Here is a 10828-nt window from a genome sequence, read left to right on the forward strand (position 1 = left end):
TCAAGTATGCAGTTTTCTTTTGTTAGAGAATAGAGAGTGGTAATTCAGATTTGGTCAACGATTCTAGTCACATATTTTCCTCCAAAAGTATTCCTTCCAAAAACAATCTATACATGTTTAAATTAGGTAGCATAAAGATAAAAGTGAAATTTAGTAGTATAGGCCTGAACATTTTTTTGTTTAAAAGAGTGCTTTTGAAATAAGCATCCACCCCAAATGTTGGTTGTATTTATGCTGTGATAAAAATAGGTGAGAGATCATATGATCTAATATTGTATTGATGGAAGTATAGGTAGTATAGTAGTGATTGTTCATCAAGCATGCAGTAAAGATCACTTTTTTTTTTTTTTTTTTGAGATGGGAGTCTTGCTCTGTTGCCCAGGCTGGAGTGCAGTGGTGCAGTCTTGGCTCACTGCAGCCTCCACCTCCCAGGTTCAAGTGATTCTCCTGCCTTAGCCTCCTGAGTAGCTGGGATTACAGGTGCGTGCCACCACGCCCAGCTAATTTTTTGTATTTTTAGTTGAGACAGGGTTTCACTGTTCTCAAGACCATCCTGTTAGCCAAGATGGTCTTGATCTCCTGACCTCATGATCCGCCTGCCTTGGCCTCCCAAAGTGCTGGGATTACAGGTGTGAGCCACCGTGCCCGGCCAAAGACTGCTCTTAAAGCACCTTTTTGACAGTGAACATGGTCTAAAGAAGGATATTGTAGAAGATTTCACACACACGCGCGTGCGGGAGACAACTAAGGGTATTGAAGGTACTAATTAGATTTCCAAAATTTTCTACAGAGTTAATTATCAACAAAATGTGAATGGTACATACAAAACCTGGCATTTTCTTGTGATAAGTTTACATTTTTAGGAGAGAGGAGCTTTCAATCTGCCCTTTTCTCCTTTGTTTTTGTAGTTTTCACCAAAGATGATCAACTAGAAATGTTAAGTGGCTATGCAAGCAAAAGCATAGATAGGTTAAAAAAAAGGATCAGGTGGCTGGGCATGGTGGCTCATGTCTATAATCTCAGCATTCTAGGACAGTGATGTGGGAGGATTATTTGAGGCTAGGAGTTCCAGTTCGAAACCAGCTTCATAAACATAGCAAGACCCAGTCTCGACCAAAAAAAAAAAAAATTATATATATATATATATATATATACACACACACACACACATATATGTACACATACATATACATATGTATATATAGAACACATGGCAAGAGCAGGAAATGGGAAGACTACCTTTTTTCTGGCAGCTATGTGTTGTTTTGTTCCAAAGATGGCAAGTGTACAACCAAACCAATCCACTTGCTTACAGAATGTTTAGTGTAGTTAAGACTAATTTGACAACAGATAAAACAGTCTGTCAGCTATTACAAAGTAATCAGCTGAACACTAATGCTGTTCTGCCTGCTCACATGAGATAAAGATACCCTCTCATGGAATAAACTCACCTTGCTTAGAATTCATATAACGAAGTAACCTTATAACTGCTCTCTAGTCTGCCTTATTTCTGTCATAGAGTAAGATATTCCTTGAAAGCCCATTAAGTGGAATAGACTTTCTGAAAATAAGAGTTCTTTACCTCAGTCCTCCTTTAATTTGGTTGAGAGGAGGTAATGAAAATGGGGACAGGATAAAAGGTGGCAACTAAATTTAAAGCACAGAAGAAATGATTTCCTTCTAGCTATGAGAATAGTCAAATTGAGCTTGCCAGGCGAGGTAATGGCTGTCTCGTTCCTAACATGTAATTCATGATTTAGCCACTAAATTGCTAAGGAGATCATAAGAAATTAAGAAAAACGTTCAAGTCTAGCCTCTGCGTGGTAGACAGGTATGGGGAAGGAGAATGCTTTTCCCCTCCCAGTAATTAAAAAAAAAAAAAAAAAATATATATATATATATAGTTTTACTAGGTTTTCATGGATAATTTTTTAAATGTAAGACAGGAAAGGGATCTATTTGATGTCTATCTTCAGATATATTGGCAGTTTTCCTGAAACTATTTAGTTCCTCATCTGTTGCTTTTTCATTTTGTATACTGCAAGTTCCCAGGCAACTCGAATTTGCAAACACAGCCATGGATACGCTATTTACCTTACAGTAGTTTCCTGGGAATCTAAGTCTGGTTTTTGTTATTCTTCCCTCCCCTCCATTGCATAATCATGTATAACTAGCAACATTTATGGTTATAGGTTGATTTCCTAAGTGTGGCTGATGGTAGCCTCTAGTTTGAAGTGAGGGAAGAATGAGTAGTCAGGAACTGGTCACTTTGAATGTGGGAGGGAAGATATTCACGACAAGGTTTTCTACAATAAAGCAGTTTCCTGCTTCTCGTTTGGCACGCATGTTAGATGGCAGAGACCAAGAATTCAAGATGGTTGGTGGCCAGATTTTTGTAGACAGAGACGGTGATTTGTTTAGTTTCATCTTAGATTTTTTGAGAACTCACCAGCTTTTATTACCCACTGACTTTTCAGACTATCTTAGGCTTCAGAGAGAGGCTCTTTTCTATGAACTTCATTCTCTAGTTGATCTCTTAAACCCATACCTGCTACAGCCAAGACCTGCTCTTGTGGAGGTACATTTCCTAAGCCGGAACACTCAAGCTTTTTTCAGGGTGTTTGGCTCTTGCAGCAAAACAATTGAGATGCTAACTGGGAGGATTACAGTGTTTACAGAACAACCTTCAGCGCCGACCTGGAATGGTAACTTTTTCCCTCCTCAGATGACCTTACTTCCACTGCCTCCACAAAGACCTTCTTACCATGACCTGGTTTTCCAGTGTGGTTCTGACAGCACTACTGATAACCAAACTGGAGTCAGGTATTTTGTACTTTGCAGTATTTCTCTTGTATACCAGTTTGTGATGTTTTCTCTAAAAACTTGAAGTTCCTCAGGCCTGTAACTTCTCCTGGAAAAGATGATTATTCAAAATAATGTTTTGGGGTAACCAGTGGAGTTGGGTAGAATGACCAAATAATTATTTTCCAAACTGGGATACTTTTTAGAGTGAAAGGGGCTATTATTAGGTGGGACAAAAGGAATAAATGAAGACTGCCCAGAAAAAACTGAGACTATCGACATTCAAGTCATGGGAGAAAATAATTCTATAGATTATGTTCCATTGCTAATGAATTTGACTTAGAAAAGAATTGCCTTATTTTTAAGAGATTCTTTCAGTGGTTCACATAAAGGCTCGCTCACTGGTTTCTCTTGAGTTCCTTACACACTATATAATTTGTTCTTTCAGTTTTATGATTCAACTACTGTTTTTCCTTCAGCTGACTTTATTTTTAAACACCCTTAAAGACAGATATATCTCATGGCAAATTTGGTATCCTGTTACAGCCTTGGCTCTTAAACAACTCAAAATATTGGGATAGGCTGTCAGTATGTTAAGGATAGTTGCTCCTGAGTCAATTCTTCACTTACTCCCTCTGTTGTTCTTGGCTGGATCCTAACGCTGATTTCCACTCTGCTGTCACAAACATTTTTTCCCCCCGTAAAATGTCTTAATGCTGTCCTACCATTATTTTACCAACTGTGAAAGCTGGCTTTAATTTTTAGGAGGAAAAGAAAAGCCTGCATGTGTTCTTTATTGGTATCATTTAAAATATACTTTTTTTTTTTTTTGGTAAAGGTAGGCGTATTTTAAGATATTTTCTTAACTTGAGCAGTAGCCAACAGGAAGGATACCAGTGTCTCTCTCTCTCTCAACGACACACTCCTTGGTCTTGCTTACCAACTGGAGGACACTAGGTAGTATAACCGAGTATGACAATTCTTAAGTGTTTACATTTTATAACTTCCTGTCCTTCCAAAGAGTTTGAAATGTCATTTTGGGAAAAGAGAGCCAGTCAAGCTAGTAGGCTGATTGTGAAGAAAATCTAATACCTTATCTTTATCTCAAACCTCTGTACAACTTTATTTTCATTGATGGGATACTTTAACAAAAATGAAAATTTTTTTGGTTTTTAAAATTTGAGTGATTATGATCTCTTTGGGGATCATGCTTCAAAAAGTCAGAAACCTAGAGAAAAAACTGTCATTGATTTTTAAGAAGAAACACACTAGGTCAAAAGAAGATGTCCTGGAAATACGAAGTACTCTTTAAAAACCATGCATTTGGAGAAAGTAATTGTTACCTTGAAAAACATGATTAAAAACTAAAACTGAGATGTTCCTGTGTGTACACAGTGCCAAATGGTTTTCCCTTTTTATGTTGTGTTTTAGAAACAGCACGAAAGTTTTTTCCATTTTAAAGTGAGAAAACATTATATTTAGACTTCCATAATTCCAAAATCAGAAGCTATTTTTAAAATTAGCATTTTCTTGCATCACCAAATGGTATTCAATTGTTTGAAGCTCAAAATTTTTACCATTTCATAAATGTTTGTGAATTTTTAGACAGTGCCAATTTAAAAGTAGAGATAGCCAATCTGAATACGGTGACATTATGGGGATCTCTGGTGATTGGGATGAAAACTCTGGCCTTAAAAGGCCCACTTTTAGTATATAATTGCCTAATTAGCAATCATTTTTATTTTTTGCTCACTCCCTGGTCTGAATCTATCTGTCTATTCAGATATTTTTGGTAGGTTTGGAAAACGGAGAAGTGAGCCTAACTGGTGCCTAATTGTCTGGTGTATCATTCACTTTATTCAGTTTGTTCTATCAATATGATTTACCCCTCAAGGTTAACCTAGCAGGTTGCTCAGTTATTATCTCTCAAGGTCACAGTACTAGAAATACTTGGCTTGCATCTTTCAGATGCCATTCATGTTATCAAGCTCAAGTTATAGTTGGTCACAGGATTCTAAAGTCTTTATTTGACTTCTCCTTTTTGAACTGGCTCAAATGGAAAAGTGTAGTTGCTTTTAAATGTTAAAAATAAGTTTAGACTTTCTATTTCCCATTGGTTTCCCTTATTCTGTCCTTTCTTTGTGTGCTTGAAATATTTTATTTTTCAGTTTGTCCTCATAGGGAATCAAGTATTTTAGCTAGGTGATGTCTTGCAAGTACGTTCCACTTTGTTACAATCTACTATCTGTATATACTATTTGTATCTTAATTCTTTTATGAGATGTTCTGTAACATTTTTTCACTTTGACAAATGTTTTTAGACTGTACAGTCAAGATCTGGCGCTTGGGGGTAAGTGGAATGATTTGCTAATATTAAGAATCTGTTGTATCAAACATAATAAACATTTTTTTGAGATGTGCTTTGTAGTTTGGTAATTCTTAGATTTTACTATTGGTTTCTTTGCTTAGAATGAGTTTCTAAATGTGAACTACAAAAACCACTCTACTTCAAGCATGATCATTAGAAGAAGGTTAGGGATGTCCCCAAGCATCATTTTATCCCTTAAAACTACAGATAGTTTAGGTTTCTGCCTGAACTAATCTAAGTTAGCTTTTTCTTCACATCTCATAAACTAATGGTGGGAGGACACAAAGAGTTTTATGAAAACATTTTTGATGGCAGATAAGGAAGGAGTCATAAAGCTGTATCCATGCAGATGTGTTATGCTGACATTATTGTTATTATTGAGATGGAGTTTCACTCTTGTTGCCCAGACTGGTATGCAATGGCGTGATCTCGGCTCACCACAACCTCCGCCTCAGTGGTTCTCCTGCCTCAGCCTCCCGAGTAGCTGGGATTACAGGCATGCACCACCACACCTAGCTAATTTTTGTATTTTTAGTAGAGACGGAGTTTCACCATGTTGGTCAGCCTGGTCTCAAACTCCCGACCTCAGGTGATCCACCAGCCTCAGCTTCCCAAAATGCTGGGATTACAGGCATGAGGCACTATGCCCAGCCTATGCTGACGTTATTAAAGCCAACAGATAGCTAATCTGAAAAGTTCATGTGCATTTTTTTCTTTTTTTCTTTTGTTTTTTTTTGAGACGGAGTCTCGCTCTGTCACCCAGGCTGGAGTGCAGTGGCGCCATCTTGGCTCACTGCAAGCTCTGCCTCCTCATGTGCATTTTTCTTGAATTGGTTCTGTGTACTGCATTTGTTCTGTGGAGCACCTCAGTGAATAGAAGATTTTGCCCTTTCCACTCTCCAGAGGCTTTTGACCCCAAGTTGTGCTCTTTGACAATGGAGAGTTATTGCGTAAAAAGTGACAATAAAATCTTGACATTTCATATCTGCAAAATTTCACTTAAAAAAAGGTAAATTTGATAGGAGTAAGTCGCAAAGGAAAATCCATAATGTCAGTGCTAATAATTGATAAGATTAGATCTGGAGGGGAAATTGTAAGTGCACAGCATTCATTAAAATATTTGATTCAATCAACTAATTAAATAGCAAATTCAAAACAAAATTGGAAATAGTTATATAAAATTAACACAATTTAATTGATCAAATGTTTTCTTTAGAAAGTGATCTCTCAAATTGATGAGTGTTGGTTTACTTCTAAATATGGAATTGAAATGACTTTCAAAATCACAGCAAGGTCTCGATTTTCAGCACCTGATTATTGATTTGGCAGCCTAGCACGGTGGCTCATGCATGTAATCCCAGCACTTTGGGAGGCCGAGATGGGTGGATCACTTGAGGTCAGGAGTTTGAGACCAGCCTGGCCAACATGGTGAAACTCAATCTCTACTAAAAATACAAAAATTAGCCGGGCATGGTGGTGTGCGCCTGTAATCCCACCTGCTTAGGAGGCTGAGGCAAGAGAATAGCCTAAACCTGGGACGCAGAGGTTGCTGTGAGCCAAGATCACACCACTACACACCAGTCTGGGTGACAGAGTAAGACTCCATCTCAAAAAAAAAAAAAAAAAAAAAAAAATCACTGATTTGAATTTGTAAAGTAAATGAAATTTCAAAAAAAAAATCTGTCTTGAGAAGGTATGATGCCTTTGAGGTTGTAAGTCAAATTTATGTGTATAGTTTTGCTAGTTATTAAAGGGATGCTTTATAATTAAGCTTCTTTTTGTGTGTCCTAGGTATGTTTCTATAAAACCTGATAACCGAAAATTGGCCAACGGAACAAATGTCCTCGGCTTACTGATTGACACTTTATTAAAGGAAGGCTTTCATTTGGTCAGCACTAGAACAGTATCCTCTGAAGACAAAACTGAATGCTATAGCTTTGAAAGGATAAAAAGCCCTGAAGTGCTCATCATGAATGAAACACCAAAACCAGAGACTATCATCATACCAGAGCAATCTCAGATAAAGAAATGAAGTTGTCTATCCTCTTTTAAAGAGAAATTGCCATTTTTCTTGTTTCATTACGTATGTTAGCCAAATCTACACTCAGCCTAACTCTTGGCTTCATCTGCTGCCATGCCGTCTCTGGGCAACCAGGCCCCAACTGTGCTTAAGCCATAATGCCTGCTGCTCTCTAGACAACTCCATGTACTTGGTGCTTTGGTATATGTTCTACCTTCAATACATCTTTCCCTTTCTCTTCTTCATGAATGCTTATGAGCCGAGATTGCGCCACTGCACACTAGCTTGGGTGACAGAGGAAGACTGTATAAAAAAAAAAAATTGATCAAACTGATGGATACCCTAAGTACCCTGACTTGATCATTACACCTTCTATGCATGCAACAAAATGCCACGTGTACCCCATAAATATGTAGAAATATTATATGTAAATAAATAGTTGGGCCTTCCGTATTTTCCCACTTATGTTTGTTTCAGCATTTTATTTATTTATTTATTTTTTTAGATGGAGTTTCGCTCTTGTTGCCCAAGCTGGAGTGCAAAGGTGCGATCTCGGCTCACTGCAACCCCCACCTCCCGGGTACAAGTGATTCTCCTACCTCAGCCTCCCGAGTAGCTGGGATTACAGGCAGGCGAAACCACGCCCAGCTAATTTTTGTATTTTTAGTAGAGATGGAGTTTCATCATGTTGGCCAGGATGGTCTCAATCTCTTGACCTCGTGATCAGCCCGCCTCGGCCTCCCAAAGTGCTGAGATTGCAGGCGTGAGCCACCCTGCCCGGCCCCAGCATGTTTTTATCAATCACAGTTTCATTTCTGACAAGGCACCAAATATTTATTTATTTAATACTCTTTATATAATACTCTGTCACCAGGCTGGAGTGCAGGAGTTGGAAGCTATAGTGAATTCTGGTGTAATCATAACTCATGCAGCCTCAAACTCTTGGGCTCAAGTGATCCTCCCACCTCAGTCTCCCAAGTAGCTGGGACTACAGGCGCATACCACCATGCCAGGGTAATTGTTTTTTATTTTTTGTAGAGACGAGTTCTCACATGTTGTCCAGGCTGGTCTCGAACTCCTGGCCTTAAGTGATTCTCCCACTTTGGCCTCCCAGAGCACTGGGATTACAGGTGTGAGCCACCATGCCTAGCCAAGGCACCAAGATTTTAGCTTATGATTCTTGAGCCTCAATAATTTACCTTATAAGTGATTAGAAGTTCTCCCTACAAATCTTTTCTGAAAAACAGCTCTAATGCTTAATTTTACTCTTGGATTTAATATACAAGTTGTAATTACAAAGAGTTCTTAGGGTATGGTAAAGTCAAGATTAATTTAGGCTGCTTTTTTTTTTTTTTAGAGACAGGGTCTTACTCTGTTACCCAGGTTGGAGTGCAGTGGTGCGATTTCAGCTCACTGCACCCTCCATCTCCCAGGCTCAAGCGATCCTCCCATCTCAGCCTCCTGAGTAGCTGGGACTACAGGCATGTGCCATCACGCCCACCTAATTTTTTGTATTTTTGGTAGAGATGGTGTTTCACCATGTTGCCTAGGCTGGCCTCGAACTCCTGACCTCAGGTGATCCGCCCGCCTCAGTCTCCCAAAGTGCTGGGATTACAGGTGTGAGCCACTATGCCTGGCCTATTTAGGTGCTTTAAAAATGTATTTGAAATCAGGAGCCTGAAGTAGTATAAAATGGTCACAAGAAAGCAGCTTGAGAAATACATGGTTTAGGAAATCAAAATCTGTTTCTAATTTGTCCTTTATACCATTTACAAGTGACAAACTTCAGCTTTGCTTTATAAACTTTTGTACTGATTCTCTATCATAAGTAATAGAAATGTTCACATCAATAGAGAATTACACCACTAGAGACTATGCTGGGGTAATAAAAGATTTGCTAAGAGCACTCAATCTCTTATATTCTACTGCTATTTTTCCTCTGTGCTAGGGAAGTTGACTGTAATGGCAAGTTTAGCAATGTAGAAGCTACTGTGAGGAAATCTTCAAAAATAAATTTATGAAATTGTATTACCTTCCTGGAACCAAAGGACCCATGGGAGACAGCAATGTGGCATCAGACTTAGCATTTTTAAACAAATGCTCAGAAATAAAGATAGGACATTTTAAAATTACTAAAAATATTTAGCTTTCTGGAATATCAATGACCTAGTAAAAAACGTAAGTACTGGGCTGGCCTGGTGGTTATAATCCCAGCATTTTGAGAGGTCAAGGCGGAAGGATCCTTGAGCCCAGGAGTTCGAGATCAGCCTGAGCAACAGGGAGACCGCCATCTCTCTATGATTTAAAAACAACATCAACAACAAAAAACCCCAAAAATCACAATTACCGGCTTTGCTGTAATTGTATACCTCAAGACTTATTAGGATTTCTGGCTGGGGGAGGTGGCTCACGTCTGTAATCCCAGCACTCTGGGAGGCTGCGGTAGGCCGATCACCTGAGGTCAGGAGACCAGCCTGGCCAACATGGTGAAACCCCATCTCCACCAAAAATTACAAAAATTGGCTGGGCATGGTGGCACGTGCCTGTAGTCCCCAGTTACTTGGAAGGCTGAGGCAGGAGAACTGCTTGAGCCTGGAAGGCGGAGGTTGCAGCCTCCGCCGAGATCATGCCATTGCACTCCAGCCTAGGTGACAGAGTGGGACTCTGTCTCAAAAAAAAAAAAAAAAAAAGGATTTCTTTTGGGCCTATTATAAATGAAAAGTACAAATTTTATCAAAACACTTCATCATCGAAAATACCTTAATATTTAACTAAACTATGAGATCCAATCACAAAAATATTTTCATGGATAAAAAGCTAAAATCTTACATGGGTGAAAATGGAAAATGATATTACGCATGGCACAGAATAAAAACAGAACTAAACATGTAGCAAAATAAATAGGACCTTGCTCCCAAAACTAAAATGTGTTTAAGACTTGTCTAACCACACAAGGCTTTTAGGTAGGTAGTCTTCTATACCTTCAGATTTCACACCAACACCTCAAAATCCAGAAATCATTAAAGCAAATGGCTTTTTATTAAACAAATGGCTTTTTATCAGTAGGGTAAAACATACCAAATAACTGTTTCATTTCATATTATTCTTCATCATCTCATAACACTTCTGGAAAGAATGTGAATTTCTTCAGGTTCATGAGTATGAGGCCAAATAGGAGAGATTTGTTTTACCCTTTTTTTTTTTTTAAGGAGGATTTCACCCTGTCACCCAGCTAGAGTGCAGTGGTGCTATCATGGCTCACTGTAACCTCAAAATCCAGAGCCCAAGCTATCCTCTAGCCTCAGCCTCCTGAGTACCTGGGACTGCAAGTGCATGCCACCATGCCTGGCTAATTTTTAATTTTTTTTTGTAAAGATGAAGTCTTACTATGTTGCCCAGGCTGATCTTAAACTTCTGGGCTCAAGCAATCCTTCCACCTCACCCTCCCAAAGTGTTGGGATTACAGGCGTGTGCCACTGCACCTGGTCTACCCTTTCTGTAATAAGAGACCTCCAAGGAAATCTCGCTGCAATGTTTAAGGTTCCATGAGTTCTTTTAAGATGAGGACTGAGACTGTGCTATAGTGGTCTATGTCATACTCCCCCATAGTGCTGGGCATCAAACAAGCTCAAGTGAAC

General features: G+C 38.9%; 1 protein-coding gene across 2 annotated transcripts; it reads left to right on the forward strand.

Annotated features, from left to right (window-relative positions):
- The first annotated feature begins 12 nt into the window (after positions 1-12).
- On the forward strand, positions 13-7679 carry KCNRG (potassium channel regulator). 2 transcript variants are annotated; one of them, XM_004054522.4, is made up of 2 exons: positions 13-2823; positions 6962-7679. In XM_004054522.4, exons 1-2 carry the CDS (start codon positions 2246-2248, stop codon positions 7200-7202), a joined length of 819 nt encoding a protein of 272 aa, XP_004054570.1. In that variant the 5' UTR covers positions 13-2245; the 3' UTR covers positions 7203-7679. The 2 variants fall into 2 exon arrangements, with proteins under 2 accessions (XP_004054570.1, XP_055215852.1); XM_055359877.2 differs by lacking the exon at positions 6962-7679 and adding an exon at positions 5578-5763.
- Positions 7680-10828: the final 3149 nt, after the last annotated feature.

Source organism: Gorilla gorilla, chromosome 14 (genome assembly GCF_029281585.2).
Source record: "Gorilla gorilla gorilla isolate KB3781 chromosome 14, NHGRI_mGorGor1-v2.1_pri, whole genome shotgun sequence".
Taxonomy (NCBI): Eukaryota; Metazoa; Chordata; class Mammalia; order Primates; family Hominidae; genus Gorilla; species Gorilla gorilla.